The sequence below is a fragment of the Phoxinus phoxinus genome (genome assembly GCF_949152265.1).
Source record: "Phoxinus phoxinus genome assembly, chromosome: 12".
In the NCBI taxonomy this organism is placed as follows: Eukaryota; Metazoa; Chordata; class Actinopteri; order Cypriniformes; family Leuciscidae; genus Phoxinus; species Phoxinus phoxinus.
This window is the reverse complement of record NC_136887.1, coordinates 20,303,830-20,324,186: the sequence shown is the minus strand read 5'-3', so window position 1 is coordinate 20,324,186 and position 20,357 is coordinate 20,303,830. Positions and strand designations below refer to the sequence as shown.

The following is a 20,357-nucleotide window of genomic DNA, read 5'->3' as shown; positions in this document are numbered from 1 at the left end:
GTTTTGTCCTTACATACAAAATAACAATAGTCCCTATTGACAAAAAAAAACTTAAAACTATAGCAAAATACGATAGACCAGTCTGCTTGGAAAGGAGAAAAATCATCTGTACTCTTCCACGGTAAAAAATGGAAGACGCTGATAGATGCTAATACATCCGACAATCTGGTGCCAATCATGTGAATGTATGACGCCATCTAGTGGATGCTTGGTAATACAAACTATAAATAAAAAGGGTTGATTTTATTTGTTTTATTATTATTACTGTTATTAATGTGATTTAGCAATTTCCAATGACAGAAAAGCAATGATATTTTGAATGATTTTTCATGTTACGTTTATTGTAGTATAATGCGTATCGTATAACTCCTTAAGAGTTATACAACAAATCTCTCAAAAGAAAAATCACTGATACAGGCCCCTAGTTTACACCAGGGATTACAAATTATAAAATACTCTGGCAAAGGCTGCTTTAATTCCAAACAGATCAATATATGACAATAAAATAATTAGTGACAAAAAAAGAAAGAAAGAAAACAAAAACACTACGCATCAGAGTCCACGGATCATTTAAAAACAAACAAGCAATCATTGTTTGCCATTGACTGGAAAATATTCTTCTATTTCTTAACAAAACAATGGATATAATCTTGATTATTGAGTTTGATTGGACTATTCTATAAAACCAAAGTCTCTTTATATAGCTCTTCAACTGATTTGAGGTTTACAGGAGAGTCCTTCTTGTTTTTGAGACTATTAGTGAAGAATAAAGTCACACATTGCACGTGTACTATCCCAAAGCAACACCACAGGATCTGTCACTTTCACACACACTAGTAATAAACAGAAGGGTGAACATTTGACATAGTCAGACTCGATAGCACGTAACTGAGTCACACTACAGATGAAGCAACAGTTCTGAAAGCATTTGCAAGTGATTTTCAAGTCCTTAATCCTGAGGATGGAAGGTATTAGACAACAAGAGGGCACCTTTGACATGAAACAACACATCAGATGCAACAATCAGTAACGTTTCTATTATTTAAATTACTAAAGCAAATTAAAATAAAATCCTATTCTGATTTGAATCCCTTTCATATACGTCTCTCTGATTCATTGCGGTCTCGTGAGAAACACAACTGAGGCCTCTTTCAATCTCAGCTTAAGAACCTTTTTGTACCTAATAGACGAGCCCTAAAAATCCTTCCTCCAAACAAGACACTGTTTCTGTTGTAAATCAGTACATGTTTAGACATACTGCATTCAAAACAGGGTCGAAAGCCAAGCACCCACCTGTTAATAACTGGTTTTCAATATGGCAAATTGACAGTAATCCTCAGAGCAGTGCACAACAGATTACAATCTGAAAAATGTGTAAAGAACAAAAAAAAATATTTGACAGTGCAGGTGGGTGCATGATAACCCTTGTTGGACTTCCAGCTATAAAATAACAATGGCACATTCACCAGAGTAAAAACAAAAGAAAAAGTATGTTTTAAGCCCATTTAAGTGTTACATCACATGTAACATTGCAGTTTTAACATTCCTCAGAATGTGGCACTAAACCAGAACAAAAAATAAGGAAATTAAATGTCACAGTCCTTAACTAAATATCTGAAACCAGATTAAGGCCTAACACAAGGCACAAGCACACAGATATAATCCAATATGACTGACACAAAGAGGTTTGGAGAGCTGTACTGATCAACCAGATGGCTAAAACCTTCACAACACCTCCCACAACGGCCCTGGTGCCCATGACAAGTCTGAAACTGCCGTTTGATTGAGAATAGTGTACGCTACTGTTCAAAAATTTGGGGCTGGTAAGATTTTTTTATGTTTTTAATTTTTTAGTCTCATCAAGGCTACATGTATTTGATTAAACATATAGTAAAAACAATAATACTGTAAATTATCATTAAAATTAAAATATTTGTTTTCCTTTTGAATATTTTTCAAATGTAATTTATTCCTGTGATGGCAAAGCTTTATTATTATGTTGTTGTCCTGTTTATTATTATTGGGGAAACTGTTTTTGTTGTTGGTGTTTGATGAGTACTAGAAAGTTCAAAAGAACCGCATTTTTAAAAAATAGAAATCCTTTGTAACATCATAAATGTTTAACTATAAAACTGTCACTTTTGATCAATTTTAAGCATTCTTGCTAAATAAAAGTATTTATTTAATTTAGAAAATACTACGGACTGCTAGAATTCTTTCCTCTCTCCTCCTTACCGATATGCCAGCAAGCTTGCAACAGATTTAATACTAAAAATGAAACAAGCGCTACTAGCAGCTTTCATTCATGGAAAAAAGGAAGTGTATTCTATGTCATTAGTATAGCAATATTATTGTAACTCCTCATAATATTATTTCTGATTCTACTCAAATGTACGGCCGGAATTTTGAGATTTTGAGTCTGTAGTCATAAGCGTTTCATTCATGCATAATCAATGAGCTCCGATTCAGTCATCAGAACCTTGGGCCAACCGTTTCCCTCTCGGCCACAAATGTGAGCTACACAATCAAAAAAAAAATCCTGGCCAGGGCGCAGCACTACTGGAAACATCTCAAATGTATGTCAACAAAACTAGCTGCAACATTTGGCATCCACTCTGATGATGTTTAATGAAGCGAACAGCGTGAACCAATAAACAGCTGTTCTGTGTAGAACGAGTCCTTAATTCTTTGGTGCTTGACTAAGTAGGAATTAGTTCAATTACTAATTCAATAGTTGTACAGCCACTGGAACAAGTCATCTTATTTTTAACCAACCCATATCATAGCTGTCCGTTGTATAACCCAAGCACAAGATCTTGTGTATGGATTATGATAAGAAAAAAAAAGTGACAAAATTTTGACAAAAAAAAAAAATCTTCAGTGGGGCATGCATGTGGTGAGATCAGCATTATTGGCATATAATGTGTCTCTGTCCTAGCTCTGAGAGAAGTATTCTAGTACAATGCGTAGATGACCCAGTCTATCCTTCAGGGAAGTCAAAGACAGAACGGTGGTCTGATAGGCTGGATCTAACTGCAGCACTGACAGCAGCCACCAGCACCAGGCAGGTCCATTAGCAGACGCCTGCAACGCACAAACACACATTCATTCTCGTTAGGAAGTTACTATTAAAACGCAAGATCGGTGGTTTTGCTAATAAACACAATATTCTGTGTGCTCTGACCTGAATGTTGTCCTCTTTCTCGGGCATGATGCCGTACTGCCGGCTGATCTGCTCCTGGATGCGGCTGTTCAGACGATGGTACCACTCTCTCGCCTGCTGATACACGCTGTCATGGAGAAGCTGCAGTAATTCAAGCTCGCCGCCTTCGACCTAAACGCAAACAAACAGAAGATGTACTGTTATTTACATGCTTTCTTCAACCTGATGATAAAACAATGCTTGCGAAATCATGATGAAGAGGAGTTAGAAAAGAGCTTGAATTTGTTGACTAACAGGCAGTTAATCACAAGCTGTTCATAGAATACACTTACGCTAATTCACATTAAGTATTTACTTGATATTACATTTGCAGTGCTAACAAAAGGTTTCATATTTACAGCCATTATAAGCAATCTATCATGCAAACAGGCTCAGGCTTGTGATGGTGGTAATAACCCCTCTCATGAATCTTTAATGCATGCTTTTCGTTTAATGTTCAATCATGACACCTTATTTAGGTGGTTGAGACACATAACCATTGGGAAACGACTAGAAGATTAAAAAGTCCAACCTTATTCACTAATAATGATAACTGAACAAAAAACACCACAATGTTGCTTGGCTCTACTTGCCTTAAACATTTAATTAATAAACATTTCATTGCCAGAGTCAGAACCAACCTGAACCTGTTGAAATGACTGTTAAACCGAGAAATTACAGTATTCTGCCCTAGTATGTGAGCTCAACCGGATGCAATTTAATGAAAATAACTGTGGAGCCAAATGGCTTGATTGTTATTATAATGACAATCATATGGTGTCACTGTACTATTTGACTGATCACAACAATCATTCATGATCGCTTCCACATATAGCCTCAGTGGGCAGTGGGCACCACAACTTCCTATGCAGTGGTGTATAGAAAGTGTGAGAAACTTCTGCACAAATTTCAATCTTGAGGAAGTGTCCGTCAACTAAACAAAGCAGTATTAAAACCATCCACCTTTATGCAGGCATTCAGATCATTATATCTTAATATAATATACTGAAATGCATGTTTACTATAGTTAATAATATATAATATAATAAAAACTAGTTGTGCTTGACAGTTATTAAAATGACAGAATATAATAATATGACAAAAAGAGCTTGCTACTGCCACAGTTTGCTAGTTTAAAGTAGTAGTTATTAGTTTAAATACTACTATACATTATAGAATGGAAGTGTGCCATCAGGAAACATTTCAGATAAACATGTGCCAGATTTCTATTGTGACAAGAGACTGTAACCTTTGAGATGAGAAATACATCAAGGGCTGTATTAAAGATACTTCCTACCTTAAGCCTCAAGTTAACATTTGACTAAACTAACTGAAATCACCATAGTGATGAATCTTAGAGACATAGATTCTTGTATTAAGGTTACATTTTTTTAATATTTGCCAAACAGTCTTTATGTGCTTTAATAATGCTGTATTGCATTAAAGACTTCTTCCAATGTGCCTTTTTCTTGGACTTAGATGTGAAATTGAGTTATGGCAATCTGTAACCTCTGACCTTATGGTCCTCCAGGTACTCAATGTCAGCAGTGTGGTAGCCATCTCTCTGTCCTCTCCTGAGCACTCGGAAGCGACTTCCTCCCACTGTGTCCACATAGGAGCGACCATCAGGAAGCAATTCCAGTTCCAAAATATCCAACATGCAGCCATAATCTGCAAAGCTGTGACAAGAAAATTCTAGTATCAAAACACTGTAATATATATATACTGTATATATGGCTTTTGTTAAATAAATAATGGCATGGTGTAATAAGTCACGTGTTATTGTTCATCTGAGGTTGTATTTACCTAATTTTAAGACCTGCTAACAACCAGATGATTTTTATGATACATAAAACCATAACGTTCTAAAGGGTGTCTTTTCTTTTTCACATGATATGACTATGTATATAATTTGAGAATTAATAAGGCCTAAATTAAGTTTCTTAAAAACAGTGCGGAAGGTAGCATAACCTTAAATGACAGATGTTTGCTGCATAATATTTTATTTGTATACCCTTTGCCATGCTCATAGCTGCACATGCCAAACTTTTTGGTGCCCGTCTCCATACATCTCCGCATCATCAGACGGTAGCGTGGCTCAAAGATGTGCAGTGGGCAAGGGATGCCAGGGTACGCCACCGTGCACACAAAGATTGGGATGTCCTTGGTCAAACTGGAGATAAAAGATGGTCAATTAAAAGATGGCACACTTTGTCAGAGGCTTTAACAGTCCAGAAGACGTTTGATATTGTGTGGAGACTTCTAGACACCATTTTATACATTTTGCAGATGCTGGATCTCTTCCAGACCTCAGCAGCATGGGAAATTCTGTTCATAGAAACACCTTTGCAGTAAATAGGTAGGAGCAGTTTTTTTTGTTATCATTGAGAGGGGCACTCACTTTGAGAGCTCTTCCATCTCTGCCTCGTGCACCTGTTTCCTCTCTGCCAACTGCTGGGGGAAGAGGCGGCAAATAATCTCCTGCAGCAGCACTGTGGGGTTGTACTTCCTGTTCTTAAAATACTGGGAATAGGAAGTAATGTGGTGAGACATATACTGCTAAGTAATATGATTTGGTCTGTTTTTGTTTATTTACTTTATGAAAACAGAGAAGAATCAGGTCTGATTTAAGACATGTTATTCTGTAGGTGAAAAACATAAAAACATTTAATTGTAAAATAAAGATAGATAAAATTAAATAATACAATTGCAACTTTATATCTCACAAGTGCATTTTTGAAAAACACACACACACACACACACACACACACAATTATTGTAAAGGTCTGTGTGTCAGTAGTACCTCCTGCAGCGGTTGTTTGCAGAGAGGACAGCGGAGATTGTGATCCAGACTTCTCTCGATGCAGTTCTTGCAGAACGTGTGCCCACAGGGTGTTGTCACCGGCTCATAGAATAACCTTTAATACATTGATCATGAGAGTGATCCATTGAGCACAGATAAGAGGTGGCAAGTGAATAAACACATACGTTTATGCACAATAGCTCTTACGGTCTTCTGGAATAAAATCCTCATTAGGACATACAAATTTTAATCTGCTTTTAATCTGGTTTCATCCCATTTCATTAAGAGGAGGATCACTTTGCAGAAACATATCAATTGATAATACCAGTTGATAAGGAATAATTAACAACTAATTATTACAAATAGTAGTGCATTATTTTTCAAATAATTCAACAGCTCGGAGTCAATATATTCCGCTTACATTACAGTTACCACGCCTCAAAACATTGTTCAATGTTTTATTTCAAGACATATGTCTGATTTTTATCCTTGAAACACTAATTTTGTATGTGTCTCATCGCAAGCAACGTGCAGCCTTTCTCAAAGTGGGTGCCGCGGCACACCGGGGTGCCCCCTGACTGTGTCAGGGGTGCCGCCAAAAAATTACGTAGGCAAAAAAAAAAAAAAAAAAAAATTTACATTTCATATATAAATATATTTTAATTTAACTTAAATACATTCTTCTTCTTTTTAAACATAAACGGATTAATAAAATTGTAAATTCATTTTAGATAAATATATATATATAAAATTAACCATAAAAATCCGTCTCACATCAGTAACTGTCATGACGTCCCCACCGGGGTCGCTCTAGCCCCCTAGAGATACGCGAATGGGCTATTATTTCATCCGCAAAGTTTTGCATCACAAAACTCATCTGTCCACCCGCCATCCATCCGCAAAAGCGTTTTTGAAAAATTTTCAAAACCGCACCGCCCGCCATCCGCTGTTTGGGCGATGGAAGGAGACTAGAAAGCTCTTACCTAACAATATCAGTAGTGAACTCCGTCTCCGATCGGCGCACAGGGACAAAAATAAACAAATAGCATAAATTAAACGCACTTCGGCAAACCTGACCTTATCTGATGCTACTGTACTATATTTTCATTGTAGCCTAATAGAAAACGCATTTTGGCACATCATTTCAACATGCTGCTATTTAGCCTACTACTAATGAATGCCTATTTCACTTTATTTTTTAGCAAATAGATAGAAAGCTCGAATAAAATAACAAGTCATTTACATTATAGGCAAATTCTACGCACTGTTATGTCAGGGTGACAACTAACATTACAGGACAGCGCCGCCGCTCCCACCAAATGCAGACATCCCAAGTCTCCCGGGAGTCTCCCGCATAGTGATAGCGGCTCACTGATGCCCGCGAATTAGTTAAAATCTCCCGGAATCTAGAGCGAGCGCGCCCGCGAGACATAGACTGTGCTCCAAACCGCGTAGCGCGTGCACGGCAAAGGGAGAGAGAGCAAGAGACCGCCTCATGAAGCGCATGTAATATCATTCCCCTATTTTCTTTTTTTGGATGTAGGTATAGTCAGATATACCTATAAAAATAACAATTAATTAAAAATTAACACTATTAATATCCCTGATAATAGGGATAATACCCCCGGCTTGTGCATGCGCGCATGTAGATCTTTCTCCCTCTCTCGTTGCGGATTATTGTTTGTGTGTGTGGGTGTATGTGTATGTGGGTGTGTGTGCATGCGCATATGGCACGGATGAAAACAAGTACTATGGAAAAACATTCCTGCTTATCTCTGGTGCATTTTTTAACATGCATCTTTTTCTTATCGTATTGTATCTGATTTTATTTATTTTTGTCATGTCTGCCCCTTTTTATTTTATTTTAACTGCATCCTGCACTTCATTTTCTCCTGTTCTCCTGGTCTGGATATGTTGTTGGGTTCTTGTATTGGGCGGTCCACCTCTTACGGTTTTATGGCATTTGTGTCTCTGATTAATTATTTTGTGAATTACTTTGCAAACCTGTGTTTTTAAAGGTGCTATAAAGTTGCTGTTATTATTGTTATTGTTATTTACAGTTCGTATCATGCTCTGTTCATTACTGTCCTGTCTAAATAAACAGGACTTTTGCATTTATATTTGGGTTATGCAGTGTTTTAAATTATATTTTACACTGGGGTGCCTTGAGATTTTATACACTTTTGAAAGGTGCCCTGACTGAAAAAAGTTTGAGAAAGGCTGGTCTAACTAATAGTGAGGATGTTAGTTTAACTGCTTCAAGAATGCTTTAAGAATGTCATACTGGAAATAATGTCACGTAAATTTCAGTTGCAAAACTATTTTACTGATAAAGACGCAGGGCAGCGCTGACAACCAGTGTGTGTTTGTATGGGAGAGAGAGCAGGAGAAAGAGAATGTGCTTTATAGATAATGATAATGCATAGATAATGAAAGGTAATTCCATGGGGAAAACATGGATATAGTTTGTCATTTTTATCTTATTGTTCGTTATATCGATTTGCTTGGTCAATATCTTTGTAGGTTTTTGTTCTTTTTGCTGTTGTAGGCTGTAAGGACCTTTGAAATCGTATGACAAAGTGATATGGACATATAATGTAGTCAAGACCTGCCTGGAACAACTTTAGCTGTGCATTTCCCTGAAAATAATTGCACACCACCGTTGAACGTTTGTCAACCAATCAGAATCAAGCATTTAACAGCCCCATAGTAACTTACAATACACTGGTATGACCGCAAAACAAGAATAAAACAGTGTCATGACATTTACCCTATTGAATTACACTTGTCAAAGTATTAAAAAATATATTGTGTCTTCAATGAAGCAAGTGCCATCTGTAATCTAACATTCAAATACTATATCAAAGTTCAAGGAAATACAAGTGTCTGGTAGCACTGCAGGATATAAGGTCAGTAAAAAAGGACACACTATAAATCTCCACTAACCTGATGCAGAGAGGGCACTCAAAATCAGTCACTGTCAGGACGCTGAGGCAGGACTCTCTGCCCACACTGCACACACCTAAAGAATCAAACAACCAAAACAAACTTTGAATGAATGTCATTCTGATGTATAGTCTAATTGTTTGAAAACTGCTTATGAAGTCAAATTAAATAATATTTATATGAATAATAATATTTAATAATAATATTATGTATAACCCATTATGTCAACATGTTATTAAAGAACAAAGCACTTACAAAACCCAAAGTAATCTTGAATATTAAAATGAATATCATATGTTTAATATGACAATTTACTTATGGCATATTATTAGATTTTTGTATACATTTGCAATAAGCCACTCGAGGATGTGTTATACTGTATATATAGCTTGGCTAATGAGCTATGTTATGACTATAATTATGGCTAAAGTGTCAAACCAGTCTCACACAATTTGCTGAAACAAACACCTACATACAATATTGTGTATTCTTTACTTAATGCGTGCGTTGTTTAAAAAAGTATTAGATTGATGATTAATAATCATCATCAAGTGACAATTAATTAAAATAGTATGAAGCAAAGCAGCTAAACTACAACTTTTCAGCATTCTGGACTGGAACTATCCATTTAAAAACTAAACTTTGAAATTATTATTGAATTATATTTAATACAAAAACGCCATTTTAATACTTTCTAGAAGGTGCATATATAAATGCGAATGCATTACATTTGTTTCCATGAGCAGTTAGTAAGATATCTTTACCTCCGTTCTGTTTCTCCTCTCTCTTCATCATCATTTCCTCGTCATCCTCAGCAGTGGGGAGGAAGGACACGGCCTGACACAGGCTCAGGCAGCACTCGCCGCTGGTGCCGTGCTTCACTTTAGTTGCATTCTAGGACAGAACAGGAAAGACCCCGAGACTGAGCAAAAACTTTCCTATATAGCTCACAGCACAAATGTGTTTATTTCTATTGCCATATCAGCATCAAAGTCTATTTTCATGAGAAGAAAAAAAAAAGGAATCTTTAAGAAAACATCACAATAACAACTATATCAGATCTTTTAGTTTATTATTTTAGTTGCTCACATTACCAATGTTACACAAGAGCATATGTGCTGTGCGCACACCTCACCTGCCCGGCATCACTTTGACCTTCAGCACTGTTGTGCGTGTAGCGCTGACTATCTGTGCATGAGGGGCTTACGGAGCTGGTGATGGGACAGGGATCTTGCAAGTACTCCGACACAACATGCAGGATCCGTGGAACTTCTTCCGGTACAGGCATTCCCTCGGCTTCCAAGATCTGCATATCATCATTCATTTTTTTAAGCAAAACGTGCTCCATATATATGGATGTTTTAGGTTCTGACTCTTTACAGAAAAGAAAACTGTTTATCAAACTTCTGGAAACTTTCTAAAAGACTAACCTTCTTAATCTGGTTTTTCGCAGGGGCAAAGTCAGGCTGCTGCTTCAGGCAGCGGTAGAACTGGATGAGGGCTTCGGTCTGTCTGCCCATTTCAAGAAGAACATTCCCTTTACGAAAGAACCCCTAAAAACACAGAATTTAAACACTTATTATTAACATAAAAAAATCCAATACAATTTATTAAAATATCATTTAGAAAAAGTCCTCAGGAATAAAAGTACATCTCCCCCATTTTACATAATAAATATAATCAAATATAGTTACCGTACATAATACGTACAATACATTTGAGTTTTTTTAGGTCAAGAAGATTGTTTAATGTCTGAAGTCTCTTATGCTCACCAAGGCTGCATTTGTTTGATCAAGAATACAGTTAAAACAATAATAGTGATATTTTAAAATATTACAATTTAAAATAGCTATTTTCTATTTTAATACATTTTTTAAATGAAATGTATTCCTCTTATGATAAAGCTGAATTTTCAGCATCATTACTCCAGTCTTCAGTGTCACATGATCCTTCAGAAATCATTATAATATGCTGATTTGCTGCTCAATAAATATTTTCTTAATATTTTCAATGCTGAATACAATTGTGCTGCTTAATATTTTTTGGAAACCATGATAATTTTTTAAGGATTCTTTGATGAATGTAAAGTAAAAAAAAAAAAAATGTAATTATTTTGTAATGTAATAAATGTATTTACTGTCACTTTTGATCAATTTAATGCCTCTTTTGCTGAATAAAAGTGATACATTTATTTAAAATAGTATTATTAAATATTAACTTTGAATGGTAGTGTATGCCAGTAAGCTGCTGCGGGAATAATGCCAAACCACAATGTGCTCTGTCCATACCAGAGATGACATAACTATGAAACTGTGTCAGTCATTTCCGCAAAACCAAACCATGAGACTGCACAGACATTAGAAATCTGGCGTGAGTATGCAAAATAATAAATATGTATAATAAATTGATACAGATTTTAAGAATGCAGAATACAACTCATCTGTCAAACACCTTTCCTAAACAGTAATCAAAGTCTTGTCCCTAGACAACATATAAATAACCAGTACAGTCAGCAAAGATGCCCCTCACCTCAGTCCAATTGGGCCGCACACAGCACAGGTCATCCAGGTCACGGAGGGCATCAGAAAAACGACGGAGGCCCATGCAGGCCTCGGCCCGCCACACTTTCAGACTCACGTCATCCGGGGCTGTAGATTCATGAAAAGATAGACAGTCTCATTTCAGACATAGATTTGAGACGGAGTTTTTTGTTTTAAATGAGCATAAACAAAAAGAGAGAAACCTAAAGGGACATCTTTAATCTCTGGACAGCAGAACCTTTAGGGAACATTGTGTTTTAGTGCACATCTAACATCTGCACCACTTAGATGGCATGAGATGACCATCTAATAGCATTATGCAAAAAATAAGGAAATGAAACTGTTTAATGCATAAATATCAAATGAATGCAGTTCGCCTGCTATAAGATAAACAAAGGAAGGGGTGGATGAGCGTGCTTTACTGATTAATCAGGTTCAACTACATAGGGATCTGATCTGACAGTGATCGGAAATCCAAAACTTCTACAAATTATTGCATAAAGAGGGACAGAAATTCAAGTTGCATTTATCTCTTATATATGTGCACACAGACCGATGAAATAACCGGGCTGTTACGATACAAACCAGATTATGTTATAGGATTCTCGGTTACACAAGAGGGAAAGTATATGTGGGGCAGAAAGCTGAGCGCACAGGAAACTGCCTCTAATTGGATTCAAAGAGTTGACAGACATCTGAGTTTTGCCTGGGAGGGTTTATGTTCCTAGACAGATAACTGCATTCATTCAGTGGCCGTAAAATGATACGTTTAATTCACTAAAAGACAAATGGTGCTGTTGATGTTAATAGTCATGCTATATCTAAAAGAGAAGAGCCTTGCGATACTACCAAACTGTAGTACACTATAGCTCATTATGTCGGAGACACATTCATTGCACAGGATTCTGCACAACCACATTCATGCATCTTAGAATATGTTCTGTAATGTCTCCTTTGTGTATATTGTATACCTAAGGGGACTTGTTATTTCACCAATGTGTGCCCTAGAGATTCTTTAAGGGCCTTATTTACCCTTGTTAGTGACATCACCCACTCACAACATGTTATAACCCATTTTCACTGGTATTCATTAACCCTTTAGGAGACATGAGATTATGAAATCACTGTTGCTTTCAACAAGCACGGCTCTCCGCTCTCAAGTGTGTGAGTAGGTGGATCACAAAGACAATCTCTAACAGTCTTCAACTAACCCACGCTGTGTTAAAATGCTGAAATCTAGGGCAAATATTTCTAGAAACAACAGATTTCAAACTCCTGCTGCATATGGCTTTCATTATCTCAGTCTACCTGTGTTTATAGGCTGATCTGATTCTAAACATGCATTTAGTATATTAAATGTTAAATAAAATAGTATGTCTCAAAATGATCAAAAATTAGTAAATGATGAATCGTTTACTCACCCTAATGCCGTTCCAAACCCGTAAGACTTTCGTTCATAGAAACACAAATGAAGATATTTTTAATCAAATCTAAGATTTCTGTCCCCATTTCTGTGAGAGCTACGCAACTCTGACACTTCGAAAAGTTCATAAAGAGATTGTAAATCTAATCCTTCTGAAGAGACACGATTACTTTATATGATGAACTGATTAAATTTAGGCTTTTATTCACATATAAATATTGATCAGTGAACATAAACAGAAGCTCAACCATCTTTGCTTGACGCGCGAGAACAAACTTCATTGGTTCTTGCAGAAGCCCAGACGTCCTGCGTAACGCAAGAATGAACCTCATTGTTTCTCGCACATCAAGCAAGCATGCTTGCGCTTCCGTTTACCACAACCGATGTGTGAGTTGATGAATGTTTATATGTGAATAAAAAGAAATAAATTCCGTTTAGCGTGTAAAGCGATCGTGTCAGAAAATTTGGACTAAACCTCTCAATTCATCTCGATTAGTTTAATGATCTCAGTATGAACTTTTTGAAGCGTCAAAGTGGTACTTGTGTAGCTGTTAATGGAGGGAAAGAAATCACTCAGATTTCATCAAAAAGATATTCATTTGTGTTCCAAAGTCTTTCATGTTTGGAACGACATGAGGGTGAGTAAATGATAACAGAATTTTCATTTTTGGGTGAACCCTTTAATGACATAAGCTAATGCATTTTCCACAGTCATGTCCTGAACTGACATGATTGATATTCTATTTACAGATCCTTGTAAATGTTATCCTCATTTAACTCAAATCATCATACTTCTGGAGGTTTTTAATTGCGTTCAATGTATTCCTTTTTCATTAGTGAATATGAGGTTCACAAACTCATTGGCCTAGTTCAGCAGAATGAGGTGTGCTGTCACTGCATAAATGTCCTATAAAAGGCAAGAGCCGGCTATTATTATGAGTTACAAATATCCTGTACAGCAAGAAAAAGAAAGGTTACGATTTGCTGTATAAAATCTAGTGAGCTTCCTATGTAGACTGCACAACCTACCACCTTCCATTTCACTGACCATTCTATTATACACCAAATTTGCAATTCTTGCAAAAAATGGGTTTACTTTTTATAGGTGGTATAAATGCAGTGGATTAATTCATCTTTAACTATAAATCAAATAAAAAATATAAGAACCAAAAAATTTAAACATTTCATTAATTTTGTCATGTGAGCAACCAATAATTAACACTTATAAAAGTCTCGCGAGACTTATACAACATGCAACAGTAACAGTTTTTTTTAAGCTAGACATAACGTAAATAACTTGCGGTTGGGTAACTTAAGTTAATTCCGGTTAATTCTGTAATCACACACTCATAAGTGTGTTGGTTTAATTAAATGAACCGGCTTATATGGTTCTTTCGGTATTCCGATTCGTTATGTATGTTTCTTTTGATCACACAAAAAAGAATCGACTCTCAAGAATGATTCCTTCGACTAGTCGCGCTTTAGCCAATGTATCTCTGTGTTTTACGCAAGCGCCTTAAAGCAACATGAAAAAAATCGGTTGCTGTTGTGATGGTAATAAAAAACGGTGTTTAATAGAAAAATTACCGAATCGAGCTCCGTTCATAGCTCTATAGTTTTTAGACAGCTATATAGTCCGAGCATCTGCATGTTCAGTTGTCATAACCGATACGGAACACTAAACCCTGTTGCACAATAATCACCAGGTTGCATAAGGAAATTTGCCTCGTAGACGGAGTTTGCATCCTTACCCATCTCGATCCCCTCGTCCGCAATACGAAGCGCTTCTGTAAACTCGCTGGTTTTCAGCTTTTCCTGAATGTGACACTTCATCTTAGTCTCTTCTGGGCAACATTTCTCAATGACGCTAAACAGTAACACGTTGTTTTTGATGTTTTTCGCATCTCTCTGTTTCAATCTTTCTTTGCAGGTGGGGCATCGCGAGGGCAGGAAAGCGCCCATGCATCTCCTGCAGAACGAGTGACCGCAGCTCATGGTCACGGGCTCGCACATGAGGAACAGACAGATCGGACACTCCAGCAGATCCATGCTGGACTCTTTCATCCGGTGACAGCTTCCTCCTGAAAGTTGAACAGCTGATGCCCTTGTCAAAAGTTACACAGCTTGATCTTGAGCATGAAATGTGGTATGCATAAAAAAGTTAAACGAGACGGGTAGTTTTAGTTCTGTCCTATCTCATTTCGTGATCACAGGTTTTATAAGCTTCCAAAGGCCGATGGCAGTTTCTGCGAAATTGAGCCGAGTGTGCCAAGACTATGAGCATGCTTTAGGATTCCCTCTCCAACCTACTTTTCTATATGACAATATATTTAATATGTATGATTATTATCCGTTGTCAATCATATCTCAGTCTTTGTTGTGAGAGTAACGCTTTCCCTGGTTGTGTATGATGAATCGGTTCACTCCGCTTCAGTCCGACTCCGATCAGCGTGGCTTTGCTGACTCCTCCGAACTCCATCAACGCAGTGCAAGGACAAAATAAAAAGCGACCGATGGATCTCTATTTTCCTGTTTTTAAGTTCGCTAGACCAACATCTTTATCTTGTGTAGACCGCAGATAATGCTGTGTTCGCCACTGACACCATTGCATTACATAAATAAATAAAACACGTGACGCGTGGTGGTGCTTCCCATTGGCTCCCCCGCTCCGCGTTCCTCCCTGTTGTGAAACAGCGAACGCCGCGTTTCATAACAGGGAATCTCGCGCACTAATTCAATGACAGACGCCTACAAAGCAAACTCTGCCATGGACATATGGGTGCTCAATAATTGCGCTTTGATAACTGCTTTCTTGTCTTTTCTTTGTGTAATTTAACATTTGCCGCACGTAGGAAGAGGGTTTGCTTTATATGTTGAATGCAGTCCCTTCCCGAGATCCTGCATTCTGAGCCACTGATAACATTATAAACCCTGAGGAATAACATTGTGTTAATATTTCTTAAATATTCATCTCAAATTGTCTACAACTTCTACATAGACATTACCTTCGCAAACCCTACATAAATCTTCGTATACTTGCTGTATTCATGTTTGTGTATTTATGGACTGTATGTAGAACATAATGTTCAGTGGCATGCTGGTGAGTAAAAACTTGAAGCATAATAGGATGACACGGCAAACACAGAGGCATTGTAATTACCAACCAATGACACAAACATCTATTTGGTTAAAATCTACGTCACTTGTTAGACTAAAGTGCACTTACACAAGATTACATAAGTGCAGTAAAGGTTGTATAAGTTTGCATTTCCTCCAACCAATCTGCATCATGTAAACATGTGACACTGATAATGGCTAAATCACATAACACAACATTGTCTGGCTGCAGAACAGGTTATTTCTCAGCAGTTTAACTGGCTTTTTTCCTTTATCACTATCATTCCATGAATATACATCTACATCCAAATACAATTTGTGAAATATGGCTTGAACTCATGCTTGTAGTCGGTTTTATTTATGTGGAAACAACACAAAAAAGCAGTGAGTGATATGAAAATGAAAAGACCAGATCTTTATTATTTTACACAAACAGCTCTACTTCAATGACTGTGTGAGCAGACCAACGTGTTAAATAGTAAAAATGTCTGTATCTGTTTGTTTGTGGTCTGCCTATGTTGAGTTTTGTAACAAAGTTGAAGAACAGGCATGTCCTGAATAACAATAAAAACACAATACATTCCTTAGACAGATCAAGTCATCTCATCAATAATACTGCACATTGCAGCATCCTTGTCCCACACTTTGTCCTTCTTACAAGACACATTCTTGTCCGTTTGTGCAACCATGCAGCTAACACCCGTCACATCTACATCCATAGGCTCAGTTTTCAGTCTTGAGGGTCCAGCTGACCCCGTGGCACCAGCCTCACCCGCGCTGGAGCTGTTAGGTTGTGGCAAATCATCAGGCAGCGAAACAAGACACCCTTGAATCATCTCCACCACCCGCTCCAGATGCTTCTGGAAACGCTCAGCTGTCTCCAACCTCTGTCTCTTCTGAACCTCCATCATGACCCGAAGCGTCTCCCTGGCCTGGTGAGGACGGTACTCATTGATGAGGTGATGCATGTGGACAAACAGGAGTTTCAAGTCCTCCATCTTCTCCTCTCGCTTAATGCTGCCTGGGCTTTTGATGAGGATGTCCAGAAGGTCCAGAAAGTTGACTAGGATGGACATATTTAGTTTCTTCAGCTCTCTCTTGTGGTCAAACTGCATAGGATGGAGGCGCTCGATGCCCTGGGTCTCCAATGGTCGAATAATTATGTCATCGCATTGGAAATGATTGCCAAACATCATGTAACTGTCTCGAATAGGAGGAGGGGGTTTGGGGGCCAGTCCCTTTCGCACGTTGTCATCCGTGTACTCCTTGATGAACTGCATTGGAGGCGGTGGAAGAGCACTGACCTGCTGTGGCTCCCCCATTTTTTAAATCTAGTCGAGAAAAGGGGGAAAACAATCAAATCTATTTATTAAATAGTATAGTAGCAATAGTGTTATTATTTATTGTAGTCTCTCTGGGATGCAATCTACAAAACAACAATTATTTATTATAAACAAAATTCGCTTTGAAAAATTATTTGCTCTCCTAAACATATTTACTGTCAAACGAACATATTGGGGGGCTTCGGAAATGCAGTAAAAGGAACCATAAACATTTTATCAATAATACTTATTTAGAAACAGCTAAAAGCTTACAAGCTAAATGCTACTGTTCACCAATAAGTGATATAAATAATCGCAAAGCGGGACTCGTTACTGTAGTAATCAACACAAAATACATACCGAAACTGCTGGCTTTATTAAACAAAAATAGTATCGGCTACGAAAACAGATTTTCAGTAAACATAAGCAAAGCGGTCAAGTCCTCCTGCATGTCTCGATTCTCGACTTCTATTTTCTTCATGTCTGAACATAAATGGATTGTATTGGTACACAGCCCTGCAGCAACGAGGTGTGTCATTGGCCAAAAGCAGAGTAGGGCGTGTCCAAAGTAAAGCGTCTTCAATGACATCGTAGTTTGGCTGTTTAATATGAGAAATCGATACAATTAATTAATAATGTTTGTTAGTGGCCCATGACAAATTTGTTTTATGAGTTTTATGAGTTATTTTTTTCTAATGGGCCGTTTTTGTGATACAACACACACACCACTGGTTGCAAACACAACATTTAGTGGCACATCCCCCTCAGAAACAGATGTGCCACAAACTGACTGACTACATTGAAAATTCTTAACATTTATAAATATGTTTAACTGACATTTAATAAAAAGTATTTAATAAAAAATATAATGACTAAATTAGAATATCTATTTATAATTGTTTTCAAAATGATGCTTTTTTGCTTATTTTTAGCTAGTTAGTTAGTTTGTTTGTTTAATAGTGACATATCCTTCCTACTCATCTCTTAATTAATTTGATCAAGCATGCTTAATAAACATCAGCTACAAAAACACACACACACAGACACACACACACACACACACACCCTTTGATTTTGTGTCTTAATTAGCCTATCAACTCATAATATATGTCTTCTGCAATCTTCAGTTACACGTTCATGTGCCACAATCCACTGGCACATAACACAAGTTTTAGACGCATTATGCCAATAATATTTAAATTATAATATGATATTTAAAACCAGATGTGCCACAACTTATAGTGGCATGTGCGGTGCAAATGGCTTCGGTGTGCATGATGCCACGTAATGTTAATAAATGGGTCAAAGCTCTGATAGAAGGTGAGTATCTGATAAAAGTGATATTTGTAAATTGTATCTTATTTTATGTGTTTTTTTTTCATGTATTTTCTATTAATTCTTTGTTTTCTCCTTTATTGTTGACTTTTTTTTCTTGTTTAGCCTATTAATTATTATGTTGTATAAAAGGTTTAAAAAATAAATAAATAAAATGTTATACACTGAAATGTTTGGGGAATGTTTATTAGATATTGAAATAGTTTTTAGGTTGGATTAAATAATAGAACAACTTCACTATTTTGAGAAAAAATTATATTGATTAAAAAAAATGGAAATCAAAGAATTCAGCAAATTTTGCAACACAGCATCATATAGGGGGAAAAAACTACGTTTTGTCAATGAAAAAGGAAAAGAATATAAAATATTAAAGGGGTGGTAAAATGGAATTTTCACAAGATGAAAAATAAATCTCTGATGTCCCCAGAGTGTGTGTGTGTGTGTGTGTGTGTGTGTGTGTGTGTGTGTGTGTGTGTGTGTGTGTGTGTGTGTGTGTGAAGTTTTAGCATAAAATACCTCCCATATATTTTTATATAGCATGTTACAGTTATCACTTTTTGAGGGTTTGCAAAAACGCACCGTTTTGTGTCTGGCCCTTTAAATGCAAATGAGCTGCTGCAGAGGGTGGGGTTTCAAGAGCTGGTGTGTGTTAGCAGCTGCGATTACCTCACACAGACACACACTAAAATGACAGAAACTGTTCTGCCTTTAATGTTAAAACAGAGTCAGACAAAGATGGAGAGACTCAAGAAGAAGTGACAACATGTAGAAGCAACAAGACGTCTCTGAATGGTTAGTTGATGATTTTATGTTGCTAATGTGGAGTTAGTGCTAACTATCTTCAATTAGGATTTTCTGTCATGGTAATCTATAAATCGCTCGTATAGGAACTGTTGTGAGACTTTCTATTGCATGTGAAAAGATGGATGCTAAAGCTTGAGCTGACTCACAAATGTACTGGACTACAACAACTTTTCCTCTTCTCAACATGGACTGCGTGTTCCCGGGGGCGGGGTTTATGTACATTTTAGGGTTGGTGATGTCACTAACCCGGTAGGAATGTCGTGTAGTCCCTACCAGCCGTTTGTTGTAGTCCTTTTCTTTAAAAGCAAATAACTTCCTTTGCTTTGAACTTTGAGCGTTGTAACTTTGCAGATGTTGTTAATGCTCAAACTGCAACATTTCACACTAACTAAAGTTAGAAAAGTGAAATCATACTCAACCACCCCTTTAAATATTTTTTTTTATAAAGAAAGCTGCTGTATAAATATATATATATATATTTGAATAACTGTTTTAACCCACATACAAAAACACACACAAAAAAAACAAATAGTCGCATTTCATTTTGCGCTTTGTTTTATCCATAGTAGATGTGTACAGTAATTAAGTTACTTTTTATATGACTCTTATTTTCACTCTGATGTGGTTTCCTTATTCATGTTTGTGGTTAGATCATTTTCTACCTCATACCTGTAATGTTAAGTTTCAAATTTATGTCTATTATGTCTGTTAACATAAATTATTAACACTAATTTTTAACATTTTAATGTTTCTTCTGTTTCCACTGTCATGAGGGAATTAAGCAGAAATGTTGAAGTGAAATCCTCCATTTCCATTGTGTGTGTGTGTGTGTGTGTGTGTGTGTGTGTGTGTGTGTGTGTGTGTG

General features: G+C 36.9%; 2 protein-coding genes across 2 annotated transcripts; both read right to left on the bottom strand.

The window, feature by feature from the left end:
• Positions 1 to 263: 263 nt before the first annotated feature.
• Positions 264 to 15,599, bottom strand: lonrf4 (LON peptidase N-terminal domain and ring finger 4). Its single transcript, XM_079629838.1, has 12 exons — positions 14,666 to 15,599; positions 11,481 to 11,599; positions 10,382 to 10,504; positions 10,087 to 10,257; positions 9,716 to 9,845; positions 8,952 to 9,027; positions 6,006 to 6,120; positions 5,604 to 5,725; positions 5,217 to 5,375; positions 4,719 to 4,881; positions 3,185 to 3,334; positions 264 to 3,084 (listed from the first exon to the last, which is right to left on the bottom strand). The coding sequence occupies exons 1-12, from the start codon at positions 14,976 to 14,978 to the stop codon at positions 2,935 to 2,937; spliced, it is 1,791 nt and encodes a 596-aa protein (XP_079485964.1). The 5' UTR covers positions 14,979 to 15,599; the 3' UTR covers positions 264 to 2,934.
• Positions 15,600 to 16,420: 821 nt separating this feature from the next.
• Positions 16,421 to 17,931, bottom strand: med7 (mediator complex subunit 7). Its single transcript, XM_079629839.1, has 2 exons — positions 17,714 to 17,931; positions 16,421 to 17,362 (listed from the first exon to the last, which is right to left on the bottom strand). Exon 2 carries the CDS (start codon positions 17,351 to 17,353, stop codon positions 16,625 to 16,627), a length of 729 nt encoding a protein of 242 aa, XP_079485965.1. The 5' UTR covers positions 17,354 to 17,362; positions 17,714 to 17,931; the 3' UTR covers positions 16,421 to 16,624.
• Between the last annotated feature and the right edge of the window lie 2,426 nt (positions 17,932 to 20,357).

What these genes read in the sequence shown, in the direction of transcription:
- lonrf4 (XM_079629838.1), bottom strand. Translation starts at nt 14,978, where the DNA reads ATGAAAGAGTCCAGCATGGATCTGCTGGAGTGTCCGATCTGTCTGTTC. An exon ending in GGACGAGGGGATCGAGATGG is followed by an intron (nt 11,600 to 14,665) that starts GTAAGGATGCAA and finishes ATGAATCTACAG; the next exon opens with CCCCGGATGACGTGAGTCTG. An exon ending in AGCTATGAGCATGGCAAAGG is followed by an intron (nt 4,882 to 5,216) that starts GTATACAAATAA and finishes TTCTTGTCACAG; the next exon opens with CTTTGCAGATTATGGCTGCA.
- med7 (XM_079629839.1), bottom strand. Translation starts at nt 17,353, where the DNA reads ATGGGGGAGCCACAGCAGGTCAGTGCTCTTCCACCGCCTCCAATGCAG.